The 17,571-nt window shown below is 37.7% G+C and overlaps 1 protein-coding gene across 1 annotated transcript in view; it reads left to right on the top strand.

The window, feature by feature from the left end:
* Positions 1-762: 762 nt before the first annotated feature.
* Positions 763-17,571, top strand: part of LOC124373323 (beta-galactosidase-like) — a gene marked incomplete at its 5' end in the record, with an annotated part of 28,099 nt that continues 11,290 nt past the window's right edge. The window contains 6 exon segments of the mRNA XM_046831701.1: positions 763-935; positions 1,111-1,261; positions 8,288-8,351; positions 9,592-9,686; positions 14,863-14,985; positions 14,987-15,044. Coding sequence (XP_046687657.1) covers positions 763-935; positions 1,111-1,261; positions 8,288-8,351; positions 9,592-9,686; positions 14,863-14,985; positions 14,987-15,044 — 664 coding nt within the window.

Genomic DNA, 17,571 nt, shown 5'->3' with positions numbered 1-17,571 from the left:
TCTGCCATAAAATTTCTTGGGTTGCATTTGAATGCCCATCTCAGCTGGGAATCTCATGTAGATGTCATCTGCAAAAAGCTTCTCCCGGTCTGTTATGCTCTCGGCATAAGGTATGGGGTTATATTTTATGGTATGTCAAGCAGCAAATATTTTCAAAGAGTTTTTAAAATTCAAAATGTTGCATAAGAGCAATATTGAAAATTACTAGAAGGGAATCTTGTCGATCATTGCTTAAAGAATTAAACATAATGATGTCGACTTGTTCTGGTGGGGTATGAATGCTGCATGTTTGTCAGAAATAATCCCAGTCTTGCCACTCGTAACAAGGCTGACAGTGCAGCAACATAAATTTGACTGCATTTTTTTTCAAAAACGGCCACAGTACATATGTACTGCAATATATAACAGGCTGCCACCAAACATTAAAAATAAGACAGGTGCTTACACTTTTAAAAGATTTTTAAGATAGTATATTGAAGCAAAAGGCTTTTATAAGAAGGATTTTGTACAAGACTTGTAAAATTTTTGTTAGATTTATTCTTACTTTGATGTGTTTAATCGTATTATACTCGTATATTGAACAAATAAAGTATGATTATTATTATCATTTTAGGGTTTTCAACAAAAAGTGAGACTTTTTTATTTTACTTTTAGTCTAAGCACTTGCTCCACTAGTTTCATTTAATACATGAGAATATATATTAATATTAATGGTATCAAGACCAATTTTACTTATTGATATTATAAAGCACTGAATTTCAGATAACAAGCAACAGAAGATCATTTGAAGTCGACTATGAAAACAACCAATTCCTCAAGGATGGACAGCCTTTCCGGTACGTTTCCGGAAGTCTTCACTACTTCCGGGTCCCCAGAGAGTACTGGCAAGACAGGCTGAGGAAGTTGCGAGCTGCTGGACTCAATGTGGTCAGCACGTAAGTGTCCAAATCATGGTATTAACTAAAATCTTCTACCATTCTCGTACCTTAAAAATTAGCTGTTTATCAAAAACATATTTTATGGAGTAGACATAATTAGTAATACCCAAAAATACTGCAATACTTCCAACGAGAAGACTGTCATGGTTGTTTACGGAGTGGTACATTCCAGATACATCGAGTGGAGTCGTCATGAGCCAAGGAGAGGACAATACGACTTTACAGGAGACAATGACATAGAGCATTTCATCAAGCTGGCTGAACAGGAAGGTTTACTGGTCATCTTAAGACCTGGGCCCTACATCTGTGCTGAGAGAGATCTGGTATGTTTGATCCATTCATTTTATAAACCTAGAAGACCAAGTAAATTTGCCAATACAACAATTCACTCTTAATATAAAAACATCAAATACGCTACAGAGAAGTTTAGTAACTAAACAGGGTGAACCCACTGGACATAAGTCCAAAAATTAGGATCATATTATTAAAAGAATGCATACTGAAGTAAGTTTTTTAACGTGATTTGGAACAGTTCCTATCATTATTTGCAATAAAAATAGAATTCTGTTTTGAGAATTAGAGTCTCTCCTCTTCTTCAAGTATTGAAAATTCACATAAAGACATAGCATGCTAAAATTATAAACTAATCCGTACTAAAATACAACTTGTTCCTATTGCTAAGTTTGCCTTTGGTGATAGATTGCCATTGCTGATTTGTGTATCTTTTTTGTGCGTCCTTATCTTAAATCTTTGACAGTCTAAATAATGACACCAACTTACTTAATGTGGAAAAATCAAATTTTTAGGTCTACATGTGGATAAACATCTTACATGGGACTCGCATATTGATTATTTAATTTAAAAAATTAACTCAGGTATTTATGCTCTAACGATTATAATTTTTTTGTAATTTATCAGTGCTTCAAACTGTATTTCATGCTCATATTCAGTCGCATGTATGCTATGGAATAAGTGTCTATGGCAGGTCCTCAAATCAAAATCCAAATAAAATTCTCAGCCTTCAAAAAAAAAAAAGATCTGAGAACCATCTTGCGATTAAGAAATGATGATTCAGTCAGGGAACATTTTATCAGCTTAAGAATATTGACAGTGTACAGCCAGTATATTTTTAATACAATATTTATGTAAAAAATCACAAACTCAATTTTAAAACTTTTAGGTACACTTAAATTTAAACTCAATTTTAAAACTAAAGAGGTACACTTTTACAATACCAGAAACAAAAACACCATTATATCACCTCATCATAACCTAGAAAATTTTAAGAAAGGCACCACCTATGCTTGAATACAATTTTTAAACTATATTCCCAAGGCAATAAAGGAAATCAATGATTTAAAAAAAAAATTAAAAACTATTACTAAAATACTTTCTTATGCAGCACGCTTTTTATTCATTAGATGAATTATATTCATTAAGACAGTCAATATAATCCATAAACATATAATAGGGTTTTAAGGTTTTTACAATTTTATTATAGGTTTTTAATTTTATTATATCATATGAGGTTTTACAGTATGAAGAAACATTTTTAATAGTAGTTATAATATACTATTTATTGTATATTTATATACTAAACAAAGACTTTTTGATTTGATTTGATACTGCATGTAGGTAAAAATAAAGTGCACCTCGAAGATTCCTCAGGTTCCTTGTTTCGCTCACCACTTCTGGAGGGACAAACAAAAAAAAAGCGACTCACTTAGCCTTTGCAGAATATATGCTGATGCGACAAATGCTAAGCTCAAAAGTGAAGTACTACTGAGCCTTTCACGAGGATCATCAGGAAACCTAATTTTCAGTAATAACACACACCTTTTTTTTTTTTTTTTTTTTTTTTTTTTTTCCTTTGGGATATTGGGGTGGATTCCTAGATCCTCACACGTCAACCTGAGCTTATTGTGTGCCCCTTTGATGTTAGAGGGGTAAGCCTATCTTCGTGCCCTTAATTAGGATAAGAAGCTTTTCCCCGATACTAGCATCTGGTTCGTCGCCTGGTTGTTTATCACCGAAAAAGAGCCCTTCTCCTTGCTCCCAGTCTCTCACAGTCCAGTATTATGTGTTTTGCAGTCTCTTCAGACTTATTGCAGAGTCTACACTCCGAGTCCTCATTTCGTAAACCTAGAGTGTTTAGGTGTTTCTGAAGTGGCCGTGTCCAGTGATCAAAGGCAATCACTTGCTTAACCCGATCCCTCCCCAGCCCCATCAGCCATCTGGTGAATCCGGAGCTAGAATCGGCAAGCAGTCTTTTGCCGAGTGCTTGTCCTTGGTGACTCTGCCACCGCAAGCGGTGTGTCTTCCTGGACCATTTGTTTATACTTTGATAAGCGGCTGACTTGCTTATACCACAACTCGGTTTTGGACCGGTGTGTATGGCATGCTTGCTCCGCTTTTGGCAAGCCTGTCGGCGCATTCGTTGCCACCTATGCCTGTGTGGCCCGGTACCCAACCAAGACGCACACAGTTGCGTGATCCAAGCTTGCAGAGAGTGTTTAAAGCACTCCCACACAAGCCTGGATGAAATGCTGTTGGAGTCAAGAGCTTTAAGAGCTGCCTGACTGTCTGACATTATACAGATGTTCATTTCCTGGTACCTTCTGGTGAGGCCTAGGTTGGCACAGGCTAGGATACCATAGATTTCGGCTTGAAATATGGAGCAGTTCCGACCCCGACCCAAACTGCCGCTAAGGGCAGTTCTAGGGGATTGACTAAACACTCCATATCCAGTTCTACCCTTAATAAGCGAGCCATCCGTGTACCAGACAAAGCTCTTTCTTATTGTTGGGATGTTATCTTGCGATTTCCACTCATCTCTGGAGTAGAAGTCAACAGAGAATGGCTTATTGAATACGAACTCCGTTCTCATTGTGTCGGAGACCATTTCGAGAATAGCGCTTGGGTTTACAGCTTCAGTGATGGCGCCATGGCTCGCGTTAGACGCGCCATTCCTCCACAAGCCAGCAACCATCAGCCGAATAAGCTGACTTACGCGCTTTCAGCTTTTATATGAACATCAAGAGGTAGAAGTCCTAAAGCCACCTCGAGGGTCGCTGAGGGACTGCTCCTGAATGCTCCGGTTACAAAGATTGTGCCAAGCCTTTGTAAGCTTTCAAGCTTGGCTTTGGCAGTTACCTGATTCACCTTTGTCCACCAGACTAATGAAACCATAAGTGATTTGAGGCCTTACAACTGCTTTGTAAAGCCATAGTGCTATATGGGGTTTTACGCCCCATGAGATTCCTGCAAGTCTCCTGGACGTCATGAGCGCCCACTTTGCTTTGTGCAGGATATTATTAAGATGATCATTCCACGTAAGCTTATGGTCTAGAGTCAGTCCTAAATATTTGACTGTCTTTGACCACTCCAGCTGAGTGGATGCGAGTTTCAGGCCTAGAAAGAGACTCTAGGTTCTTTTTTTCTAGTGAATGGTACAACTACTGTCTTAGAGGGATTTACTTTCAGTCCCTCTCCCTGACACCAGTTGTGTACATGTTGAAGGTTGGTATTCATGATATCAACAACAACATTTGTGTATTTTCCCTGTACCATAAGGACTATGTCGTCTGCATATCCTTGGACATAGATTCCGTTGTTAGTAAGGTCCTCAAGTAGACCATCTACTACTAGATTTCCACAGTAGAGGTGACAGGATGCCTCCTTGAGGACATCCCCTTGTGGGTTGCGATCACACAAGCGATACTTCATTGAGATCGGCCCTGATCCGTCTGGAGCACAGCATGGCCCTAAGCACCGGCACAGAGCTGGGCTCGAGGGCCACGTCGCTGTGCTCCACTTACCATTGCAGTGAAATTTGGCATTGTCGAAAGCTCCTTCAATGTCTATGAAGGTGCACAATGCCAATTCCTTTGGCGGACAGGCTATCCTCAATTCCTACTGACTAATTGGTGCAGATGCTGATTCACAGGATTTGCCTTGCTGGTATGCATGTTGGTTGCGATGAAGGGGAGTGTCTGAGAGAACTCCCTTTCTCAGGTGCCTCTCCACCAGTCTTTCTAATGTTTTCAGTAGAAAAACGAAGATAAACTGATGGGGACGAAAAGATTTTAGGGACAGAGTAGTCCGCTCTCCCTTTTTTTAGGGATGAAGACCACCCTGTTGAGACGCCAGACTTGTGGTATGTACCCATAGGCTAGGCTCGCCCTGAATAGTTCACATAGAAGGGTAAGGAGATTCTCCGGCCCTTGTTGAAGCAGGGCCGGAAAGATTCCATCCCCTCCTGCAGATTTGAAAGGGGCAAATTTAGAAAATTGCCCATTTGGCTTTAGAGAGAGTGACAATCCTTCTGGCAATGGCCCAGCTACCACGACAAGCTCTTGGCCGTGAGCCTGCCTCGTGATTACCAGACGTTTCCAGTGTCGTCATTCTCAAAGATACAATCAGGGAAGTGAGTCTCAAGGAGAAGTTTGAGGCTATCACTAGACCGGAAGTGTGTTGACCTCCCTGGGACCTTAAAGATCCCAAGTGACCGGTTGGACTTGAGGCTAGCAAGCGTTTGCAGTCTAGCTGCCGCGCTTAAACTCATTTACCTTCTGTGTAAAACTGCCTCCAGGAACTTTGTTTTGCTTTTTTGATTGCTAGGCTGTATTCTGTTAGAGCTCTATGATAGGACTCCCAGATACGGCTCCTTTTTGCATTGATTGTACAGCTTCCTGACATTAGCCCTTTTGCGAGCGAGGTCTGCAGTCCACCACTTACTATTGGTTCGACTCTTCCCCCCGTCGCAATGGGCAATTGTCATGGAAGCTATTGATTTATAGCATTCTGCAGGTCAGAAGCTATCTGATCTATGTCTGTGAAGCATCGCACCCTTCCGCCTACCGATCCCAACTGTGACTGAAGGTCAGACTTATATCCCAACCAGTCAGTCCTCCTGGGATTACGATAGAGGACCTCTGCAGCCTCATCTTGCAAGTTAAAGAGGATATACCTGTGATCCGATAATGAGGCCTCTTCGCTTACGTGCCACTTATCAACCATTCCAAGTATTCCTTGTGTGCAGATTGTTATGTCAATAACTTCTTGTCTAATTCGTGTTGCGAAACGTAGGGCGGTTACCTTTATTACATATAAATAGGTCCCTACTTAGAAGAAATTGTAAAAGTGCCTCACCTCTAGGGTTAGTGTTGGTGCTGCCCCATCCAGCAGAGTGATGGGCGTTGGCGTCACAAACCTAGAAGAAGTTGTTGACGTCTGGCTTGTGCTTCTTCCACCAGGAGCTCTAGGTCTCTTGATGGAGGGAGTTCCCTGGCATCATATGGCAAGTATACGGAGCCTACAATTTGTGCTCTGCACTATACCTCCATTCTTCCAGGTCAGTGTGCCCACAGTGAGATCTCTGGAGCAGAATTCGTTGAGGGTTAGAAAATCCAAGCCTCTCCTCAACAGGATGCAGGTTCTGACATTCCTTAGAGAGGTACAGTAAATTAACTTACCTTTGGTTTCATTTAGGCCCCGCCACTCTCCCTTGGTGAAGCCATGGTTCTTGAATCAGTGCCAGATCAAATCCCTCCTGGAGGAAGAACTGGCAGAAGGCTGCCGAGGCAGCCCTACTGTGCTGGAGGTTGATTTGTAGAACTCGTGGCATTGTCCTTGACTGTCGAGGAGACAATTGAGACCTGCCAGAGTCCTAAGTTGGCTCTACAGTTGGAAGCCTTTCACAGCCTTGTAGCAGACCTCGTCCAGGAAGCAGACGAATCCGTAACCTTTCGGGTCTGGCTTGGATGGAAGGATTTTCCACTCGTTTACATTCAGGTTGGGGTTCTGCTTATTGAACATTCTCAAGTACCTTTTCAGGTGTCTTCTTCAGAAGCTTCGGGTGAGCTCTGAAAAAACACCCTAGTGGACCTCAAGATGTCCTTTACGCAGACCCACTCTCAGAGAGATATCATCTCCCAGAGGTTTTATTCTTTGGATAACTTCTTCCAGCCAACGTTTGGTGTGCTCGTTGATGCAGGAGAGCAATTAAAACACCTTTCTCTAGGTAGGTGCCCGCAAACGATGGAACGGAACCATCACTCCAGGGGTTGGATTTTCTTCCATAATTGCGTCCTCGATGGCTTCTCCTTGCTCTGCACTAAGCTTCGCTTCCGGGTAGCCTTCGAGGGCTATGGCCATTTTAATCGCTGCGACCTCTCTGTAGGTAGCCCTTGGGTGTGTGCTACCAGAGGCCTCGGGATCGTGGGCTTCGGGCTTTTGGGTTTCCCTCCTAGCCTTCTTTGCGGGTCCCTCAGCGGAGGGCGGGGGTGACCAAGGTGCCTCTGGGGCGTTTGGGCCGACCCCACCCCCGCCTTGGTACCCGCAGTTGGGCCCGGAGTTGAGACCTCCTGCCGTTCTGGATTCTTTTTCTTCTTCTTTTTCCCCCTCCTCCACTTGGAAGGGTCAAAAGCTTCACCCTTTTCAAGAAGTTTTAGCCTTTAGTGCTTCTCTTCTTTGAGCAGTGGTGAGATTGGGCCTCTTCATTCTGAGGTTGCCGAGTTGCTCTGTGGCATCATCCCAGCGTTACCTGTAGACATGGGAGTGCTTGGGCTGTTGAGGAGCTGATCTTCTATATCTTGAAGGGATTTTGCTTCCTCAGCGCTTGTACTGCCTTCCTCAGATAAAGCCTTGCCATGTATGGGAGCTTCAGTGTGCAATGGAACCTCCTGTGTTCCTAAGGCACTTTGTTGAGGAGAAGGTAGGGATGTTGGCATAACAACCTCTTGAGTTGTGTTGCCAGGTGGTGGTATGTGCGAGGTAGCTTCAGGAGCTACTCTAGCAGGAAGAAGAGGTAGGTTAGAATTAGAAACAGCTTCAGGAACTGTTTCAAGGGTTGGTTTGTTTTGTTTTTTGTTTTTGCTTCTTTCCATGTTGTTCCCACGAGAAGCTAGGGAATGGAAGGTCCGCCCAGACAGAGCCCCGCATGCCTGGGTAAGCTGCTTTTAAACTGGAGGGTCGCCGGTGTCCAGAGTCCGCATAGTATAGAACTGGTTTGCCACCAGCCATTCAGCCCTGGCCTACGCTGTTCCACCGTGGCTTGGCCCCTAGTGGGAGAAATGAAAGGGAAACTAGATCGAAGAGTTGAGGAACTTTACCTCAGATAGAAGAGAGTGAAGAAGAGAGATAGGCTGACACATAGAGAAGTGTGCCAGCCATAGGCCTCCAGAAACAAGAAGAGAAGGGATCTGGAGCATTAGCTAGGGTACCTCGGGGTCGCCACTACCCGTACGGCCTTGAAAGTAAGACCGCCCCTGAGGTGAACACACACCTTACACTGGTGAGACGAATAAAATTACATGTTGTAAATTAATCACATAATTACAATTTTTCAGGGCGGATACCCACCTTGGATACTTCATGAAAATCCCAAAATGATTCTGAGAACAAATGATTCCAGTGAGTATTTTATTTTTACATTCTTTGCCACTTTAATAGTTGTTTTATGTTTAATAATGAACACAAGTTAATCTTAATTTTTAAAATCAACGATACAATCATTATATATATATAATTTTTTAATAAACATTGAATCACAAAAGTACTTGCTCCGCCGGGACTCAAACCCGGATCTCTCACTTGCCGGGTGAATGTGCTACCATTACACCACAGAGCCCTTACTTTTTACGATTCAATTATATTGAATTGTATGTGTTTAAATAACTAAACTAACATATGATCGGAAGACCAAATACCTGTCATACGACTTTTGTTTACATTAATCAAAAATTTATATAAGTGGCAATACAAATATATATTTTTCAAATTTGCTAATTTCATAATTACTTTATTGAAAATTAACACAAATGTGACTGTTTTGCAAAACAAATCTTTATTGAATCTTCATTTGAGTACCCGGATTGATTTAAATATTTTGTAGTGGTTTTGATAGCATAGAACAATAACTACAAACATGATTGATACATGATTAATGTCACTGTGCAAGACATGAATTTAATATTAGAAAACAATCTACCGTGAGTTCCAAACGTTATGCTCACTGAAGAGATCTTCAAAACTGTAAGAGAAAAGGCAAAGATTAAATGGACAAAGTTGTGCTTAACAACAACATCAACAAATTAATGAGGTTAATTTAATTATGGGGTCATTCACTCTCTGCACTAAAAAAAACTGTTTTTGGTCAAAATTTCAAAACTGTTGCTACTCTTTTATTAGTACCTATAATGTGGCGTTTTTATATATGCAATCAGCATGGTATTTCTTCTAATTTTCAAGTATGATAACAAAAAAATGTTTAATATCAACATGCAGGAGGTGTAGAGTTCGAGTGAATTTTTTAAATGCAACGACCCATTTTTTGTTTTTTATCAAAAGTTAGTAGATTTTTTACTTTCTGAGTGATTGAGGCAACCAATAATTAACTTGGTCTTGTTATTATACACAGCATTGTCCATTTAATCTTTGCTACATCTTTTATAGTTTCAAAGATCGCTTCAGTGTGCATAAAATTTGATACACCTGGTATATCAAGAGAAAGTTTTTAAATGTGTGACCACCATCAACAAAATATTATAAGCAGATTAGAAAACTATACATTTCAGTAAAAAACCATCATGTTTCATTACAAGAAGAGATTTTTTTTTTGTTGATATACTCGTATTTTCCTGATGTTCTCAAGGTCACACACACCATGTGAGAAGCTGGTTGGAGGTGTTCTTGCAAAAGATACAACCCTATCTCTATGGCAACGGAGGACCAGTGATCATGGTTCAGGTCGGTGACTTTACTTTCATAAAAAACTGAAACTATGAAAGGTTTAATGGTTTAATGAAAATTGTAAAAATATCACGGATATGATGGATTGCTATTTTTCATACTCAGACTGAGTGGATATTTAATTTTAAGAAACTAACAACCGTCTTTAATGAAGCTTCTAAAAAATGGAATTAATTTTTGTATTTTAGATGCTCCTTTCTTATTGGATGTACTTCTTAATGTTTTACATAAAAAGTCCAATAATATTGTGTATCTTCAATTTGTATTTGTTTAAACAAGATGATTTACCCATACCTGGCGCAAGGTACTGAAAAATGGCATATGGTAGGAATATGAAATCTAAAGAAAAAATGTTAAGTGTAACAAAGTAAAATGAACAAAGACTAGGAGTGATGAAAAATAAGAGATAATACTGTTGAATAATATCGCCCCAGAATAAGTAACATATTGATGTTACGAGATATCCCCAAAGGATATATCAAAATTCTCAACCACCAGGTTGGCAGGTGGGACTCTGGTACAGTGCAGAAGAACACAAAATAGGCAACAGGTAAAAGAAGAAGTTCCCTCTTTGCAAAGAGGGAAGAGTATTAGAAAATAAAGTTCAAAATACAAAGTTTATAGTTTGTTTTTCCAAAGAGGATCCCTGACGGAGTTGGGTCCCAGTGATCTCTCACACACTAAACATCTCACTTAAAACATTTACCACATAAAAATATATAATTATATTATCTCAGCAACAATTGTTTACTACATGTGTTGTATTCGGCGGGTGGAGCAAGCACAGCATTTTTAGAATTCAGTCTCATGACTATACCTCGCTTGATCTGCATCCTCACTCACAAGGAAAGACAGTTAGAAATAAATATCGCCTGATATAAAAATAAATACAATTCTAATGAGTATAAATCCAAATCAGTATTCACATGCAGAACTTGTAGTATTATGCAGTATTTTCAAAATTTTAAAATAACTAATAAATGATTTTGTAAGGGGTTATGACAAAATTAATGACACCTTTAATTGTTAAGTTAGAGCTCTCAATTTTTCAAGAAACATACAAAAAACGCTGTATAAGAATTTTTTAACTGTCATTATTTTTTGAATAATGATGAGTTAAAGTAGAAAAAGCTTAAATTTTAAACAGAAAACTGTATTTTTTCCATATTATTGGTTGTAATAATCCTCATAAACACAAAAACATATTTTTCTTTCACTCAAATACTACCTATGCAAGTAGCAGAACAATTTTTTCCGTGGTAATACAGGTGTATATTTTAATGTGTAAGAGAGGTCTGCTGGGATCTGGCTTTGTAAGGGATTTTCTTTAAAAATACAAAGTTTAGATGATTATGTGACAAGAGAGCTGTCTCAAGACCAAAATCAATTACTTATTGCTTTCCTGTAAACTCATATTTCCTGAATTAAACTGTAAGTACGGTAACTCAAACCTGCTCCATATAAATACACTTGATGGCATCATCGATTTTCAAGATTAAGTATTTTTAAGATGCACTCAAATATAGATTTTTGTTTGAACTTTCAAGTAGTGAAACTAAGAGAACCCAACTATTTGTGCTACATTGGTTTCCCCCAGCATTTGCTCTACAAAAATGTCCTAATTAATTTAATTAACATGGTATTTAATTTTAATAAATAAGTACATACATGATTATTTTGTTATATTGATGAATATATTGCACACGCCTTAGTCAAGATGTATAAATTGCTTGCTCAAATCAGGTACTTTTTTCATAGAAATCTATCAACGTATAAGTGAGCACAACCACTTTAAAGATACTCTTGTAGAAGCCAGGAACAACAAACAACTGATAACTCTCAACTGAGTCGTCAAATTCCAAAACGTACTTTGTCCACTTAGTAAAATTTGTGGGAAATCAAGATTTTTCTTTAAAATATTTTTCTACACTTCAAAATAAGCTAATTATGTTTTAAAAAATAGCAAATAAATATTTGAACACAATAAATATGATTAAATAGTAGTCTAATTATGTGTATGTTGTTCATAAAAAGCAAAGTAAGATTGAACAAAAGACGTTTTGGAACTGTAAGAGGGACAAAAGACATTTTGGAACTGTATAACTTGGACAAAAGACACTTTGTTTCAAAAAAGGTAAAAACGAAAGAAACTTTAATACATTTGGTTCGAAACAAAATTGTATTCTATAATACATTATAAAGGCAAAAATTAAATACAAATCTTAACATTAACACTTGTAAAAAATTAAAACTCGGAACATTTTATTGTTCGTTCGTTTCTACATTTACAGTAGTTTTTAAACATTCTAAAATTAGTTTTCTTTGTAAAAAGGTTGATGAGTCCATTATGTACTTTTTACACAATATTGTCAATTTCTTCCATGTGGCCTCCTTCTTTTTCATTTTCTGATTCTTCTGGAAGCTGTTCGTCATTTATAATACGTTTGTAGAAACTGAATGCAGGGTTCTCCTCCCATCCGTCTCCAAAGTGCAGCTGAAGCAGTAGTTTAACATCGTTTTTCTTAGCAGGATTTACAGGTATTCCAACTATAACTTTTTCTATTGGAGCACTATTTACATCCATTGATGGCTTGAAAACCTTTTTAGCAGTTCCAGTATCAAACATGTAAGCAGGTTCTCCTTGGACAAGAACTGAAGTTGTTGGAGCCTTCCCTCGGGTGATAATGAATCGTTTTGTAGGAGCAAAACGAAAGTGCTAGTTAGCCGGAGTTTTCATGACAGTTTGGGCTGGTGTTTTCCAGTCATAAAATTCAAAGTCGGTAGATATTTTCAGAACAGTCCCATGCTTCTGTAAAACATTATAGTACTCCTCAGGCTGTATGATTGTTTCAATTTTTTTTAGGTCTCTTTCAATGAGTCCAAAAATCCTATCGGGCGGCAAGTATGAATGTCCTGCCACTGGAAAGGTTAACTTTATTCCTTTCATGTTACCAGGAGCACGGTTTGATAACCAATGCATCAACATGAAAATCAAAATAGAATTTTTGTTTTGTCCGCCAGCTCCATCAGCGAAAAGACGAACAAATTTATATCCATCCATGTTTGTGTTACAGAGCTTGTGGTACACAGCTGATGCAATCTGTGTTGAGCCTTTTTTGTTATCGGCTTCAGTCCATGTAAAAATTGACACTTTTTCTTTACTAAGATTTTCTTTGGAAGCGCCTACACAAACAGTAAAGTTATACAAGTAGAACTGACGGCTGTAATAACAAGCTTGGTCAGTGACTTTTGGCAGTACCAAATTTTTTTGACAATCAAAGGTGAACGTTATTTCACCCTCATTAGCTTCCTTTAGCAAAACATAAAATGAATTTGCTCTCTTTTTGTGCACATTGTATTCAACTGAACAGTTTTCTCCAGACTTTAACCTTTCTTTAAATTGAAGGCATTTTGAGCATTGGTCAGTCGCTGGTGATCCAAATCCAATATTGTAATCTTTAATGAAAATACCTCTAAAGAATTCATACTTAACTTTAAGATGATCTTCTATGGTTTTATTGTATTCTTCACAAAGAGAACTTATAGTTAAATGGCTGGGTAAGTACATTCTCCAGGACTGACGAGCTCTGCAATAATGTTTTTCCAAAGGAACTAAATTTTCAATAAACCTTTTCACACCTCCTCTCTGTTGTACCATCGCTTGAGATCGATGGTCACCTCCACGATTATCAGTAGCTAATGAGCCTGTACTAAAATGCCGTTTACACACTCTCTGGGCTCTTTTTTCAGTAATACCCAAGATCTTACAAACTTGAACCTTACTTTTAACACCTTGTCGAGAAATTGGAATGTAAAATTTATTGCTAACTTCATTGACATGTTTCCTATCGCCTCTAGCTCTATATCTTGCAGGAGACTCGCATGAAGAATACAAAATTATTTTATTATCCTGATCAATTTTAGATTTTGTTTCATAAAAAACATTCATGAAACTTGCGGATATCTTGCATTGTTAATGTAGTACATTTAAATTTGGCATTTGTGTGCTGGCAAGTAGGTAAAGTAGGCAATTGCTTAGAAGAGTATCTTTTTTTCTTATTTTGATTCTTTTTCCATTGTTCTACATTTAACTTTCTTTTCCTAGCTTTACCTTCGGCCGCTGGTTGCACCTTCCCAGCTTGGAGAACTTCAATCTCTTCTTGACTATCCATTTGTTTATTGTTAGTTCTTTTCACTGGACACTAAAAGTACAAATTGTTTAATTACTTTAGTTTTCAATAAACATAGTATTTTGTCGAGATAACACAAAACAACTTAAACATTCAGCAAGAAAACTTTAGTAATCTTCAAAGGTACTAGCATAACACACCGAAAGAAAGGTTATGTTCAGTTTTACTTTCTGCTTTCATGCATCGTCTAAAAATCTTTACAGCTGTTTTTTTATACTCAGCAGGGTTGCCACTACATGTTTTAAACATGAATAATGCTCTACATAATACATTGTTAGAGAAATAAGTGCTAAAACCAACAGCATACCCTTACTTAAACAAAGGACACTTTGAAACTGGAAGGATGTGACGGCATACTTACCAAGCTGAAGATAGGACAATTTGATTCTGTAGAGTTTATGTCCGCCATGTTGGAATTGTTAAAGTGGACAAAGGACGTTTTGGAAATTGGTGCTACTTTCAATATTAATTTTAAATAGGAAAGAGGACGTTTTGGAATACAAATGCTGTTGTTACTTATGCAGTGGATGTTCTGCTTCCATAAACCACCAAAACATCACTTTCCAAAAAAAAATGGACATAGGACGTTTTGGAATTTGACGACTCATACTATGATATGTTTGGTGCTTCCGTTAACAGATTTCGATGAATAAAGTACCATTGGAATTGTTATAAACATTGCAAAATAGTTGGTATCTTTTAAAATTTGTATAACACATGTAAAACAGCTGATACCTATCAAAAGACAAAATATTTGCTGCTTACAGCTTGTGCAAGCATACCTTTAAAGTAGTCTTGCTCACTTATTCCTTGACGGATTCCGTTGAAACTAGTACCGTTGGAATTGCAATAAAATTCTCCAAATAGTTGGCATTTAGTACATTTTTTAACAGAAGCCATTTTATTAATATTAAAGGAAATAACACAATTATTTTTTAAATTTTCCTCTTACCTATTTAAATTTGTACTTGTTTTATTGTCAGATTGAAAACGAGTATGGTAGCTACCCCATATGTGATAGAAGATACACTTTCTGGCTGCGAGATATTTTCCGAAGCTACATCGGCTCTAACGCAGTCCTGTTCACAACTGATGGGAACATTAGTTTTTTTCCTCAGATGTGGTCCGATTCCTGGAGTCTTTATAACAGTCGACTTTAGCCACGGTAAGTTCATATTACAATATTTTACTTGTTTTACATAAAAAAAATGTTTTTGGCATTAAAAAAAAATGTTTTTGTAATTGTTACACTATTTTAAAACCATTAAACAAAACAAGATGTTCAGATTTAGACTAATAAAACTATTATTGAAACGTTTGCTTGCAAATTGTAAAAAAGACCACTGTTGTTACTGTCACTAAATTCATCCAATATTCCACATATTAATTACAGTACTATTAAAGTAGTACAATTAAAGTGAGAGGTGGGGGGTAGGGGACACACCATTAAAGTTTAATGGGAATTAGACTTTGATTTAGCCTTATCTTAAAATTTTGGGATGAATTGATTAGAAATGCAATTCATGGACTCATGATCGGTTTATAGGGAAGGGCTCAAGCGACTTCAGCTCCTCCCCCACAAATTTTGTAAGATAAGCATTAATGCACTTGTTTTTTTAAGCTAGAACACATGTATAAGCCCTTAAAGCACAACAATTTCTCCGGGAATGATTCCACCCAGTGTGTCAACATTATATAATAATAGCCCATAATCTGATGCAAAAAAATATTAAATGCAAAATAAGTTATAGTTACGAGTATGACCATTAGCTACACTATACAAAAAACACTAACAATATACAGTTAATTTACTAGAAATCATTTCTTATAGAGATGTTAATTGTATGTTTACTCATTTTTATTCTAAAAGAAGGCCAGGTTTCCTGGACCTGGTAATTACTTCTCAGCCATCCGGATTATTGTGCACCCTCTTCCAGGTTTAAGCTGTGTCAAATCCCAGGCCTTTACAAAACTATGAGATCTTCTGAACAATGCTTGCCTGTTCCAATCCCTCTTCAGTATGCCTAAGTAAACAAAGGGGTCTTGAGCATTTGATCTGTAATGCCAGACATTCAAATATGACGTGCTCAACTGTTTCATTGCCCTCGTCACATTTCCTGCACAAGGTTTCCTGAACATGAATGCCTATTCTGTTCAGATGGCTTCGGAATGCCCAAAGTCCTGTAATAAAACCAGTCATCTTACTGATCTCCTTTCTACTCATTCTAAGGGCATCTTCTGCAATGTTCCCTGATGGTCCGTTGAGCAACTGCTTGGTTGGATGTTCCCCTCAGTTTTTTCCTAATCTTGTTGGTGTTTTATGAAATGCCCACTTGGCAACCAATCTCCGTGATAAGCTATAGGAAACTCCACATATTGGTTCAGGACCAGTAAGAGAACAATTGGCTCCTTACTCAGCACAACTATCTGCCCCTTCATTACCTGTGATTCCTCTGTGCCCAGCCAAAACGTTAGAATAAATGTTTAGTTCACTCGCTCTCTTAGTGAACAAATTTTTTCTGTGCTAGTCAAATTCAGAATAAAGAATCATTCAATACAAGAGCAATTGAGCAGAATTATATAATTAGAGAAAATCTAAATATAAAAAAAAATATATTCTTGGAGCTATTTTGGAGAAACTTATCCAAGTTGCTAAGCATTATTAGTCTCATCGAGACAGGCATCACAAAGCCTCTTTGAGACTGTAGAAAGCCTTCCTGATAAAGTAAATATTTAAATTTATATAAATTGTTGGCATCTGGATTAGATTTCGAAATGAGTGTAGAGTTTAGAATCAAAATAAACAATGGAGTTTTTGAAAAGGTTGTCTCTTAATTTGTCAGTAATTGTCTTGGTCATTTTCATAAGTTATGATTATGTAAATGTGAGAAAAGGTTTTGAACTTGAAAAACAACATTGCTGAATGAAAAATGTGAAGGGAGCCTAAGTTAAGACCCTAGTTGATCAGGAACGCTCTCTACAGCTTTCATCTGGGCTCATTCCCCAGACGGCCATCAACGCTCTTTTTTTAAAATGTATGACTATTAAAATTTATGATACTATAAAATTAAAAAATATTATACTGTCCCACAATTTTGACTGTAATAAGCCTAAGTAACCCAGTGTAATTCACAGCGTCAGCGTTTTTCCGGACTTAATTATTTGCCATTGAATTTTTCAATAATAATGACAAAAAACCGTAATCGGTTTTTTACGTCAAACGTCTAAGTAAAACGAGAAAGGTAAGTAGCCTTCGCAATTTTGCACAAAAGCAATGATTTCAATATGTTTTTTTTTTCAATTTTTCTCCGTGTACCCCAAGTGGTACCTAAAAAAATTAATTTATATAAAAATTAAGCAATTGTGCACCCAATGGTTCACATGATGCAAGGAAACAAACCACCAACACTGGCAAACAATAAAAATGCAATAATGAAATGCACAGCCATGTGTACCCCATTGGGCGCACAACACACTTTACAAAAGCTTGTTGTGTACACGATCGGGTACTCGACAGCTGTGTAAGATTGCGTGTACCTGAAGGGGATCGTCGTGAACGTGTTAAGGACTTCTGAGGCAAATTTAGAAAGAAAATTATCTATCTACATATGAATTTTATACCATAATATGTCCTATGTTAACCTATATATTATGATTTGAGCTTTTTGTTTGTTATGGTTGATTACTGTGAT

The sequence above is a fragment of the Homalodisca vitripennis genome, unplaced genomic scaffold, assembly GCF_021130785.1.
Source record: "Homalodisca vitripennis isolate AUS2020 unplaced genomic scaffold, UT_GWSS_2.1 ScUCBcl_5292;HRSCAF=11952, whole genome shotgun sequence".
NCBI lineage: Eukaryota > Metazoa > Arthropoda > Insecta > Hemiptera > Cicadellidae > Homalodisca > Homalodisca vitripennis.
Note: the sequence above shows the minus strand (reverse complement) of the source record. Positions and strands in the feature narration are given on the sequence as shown.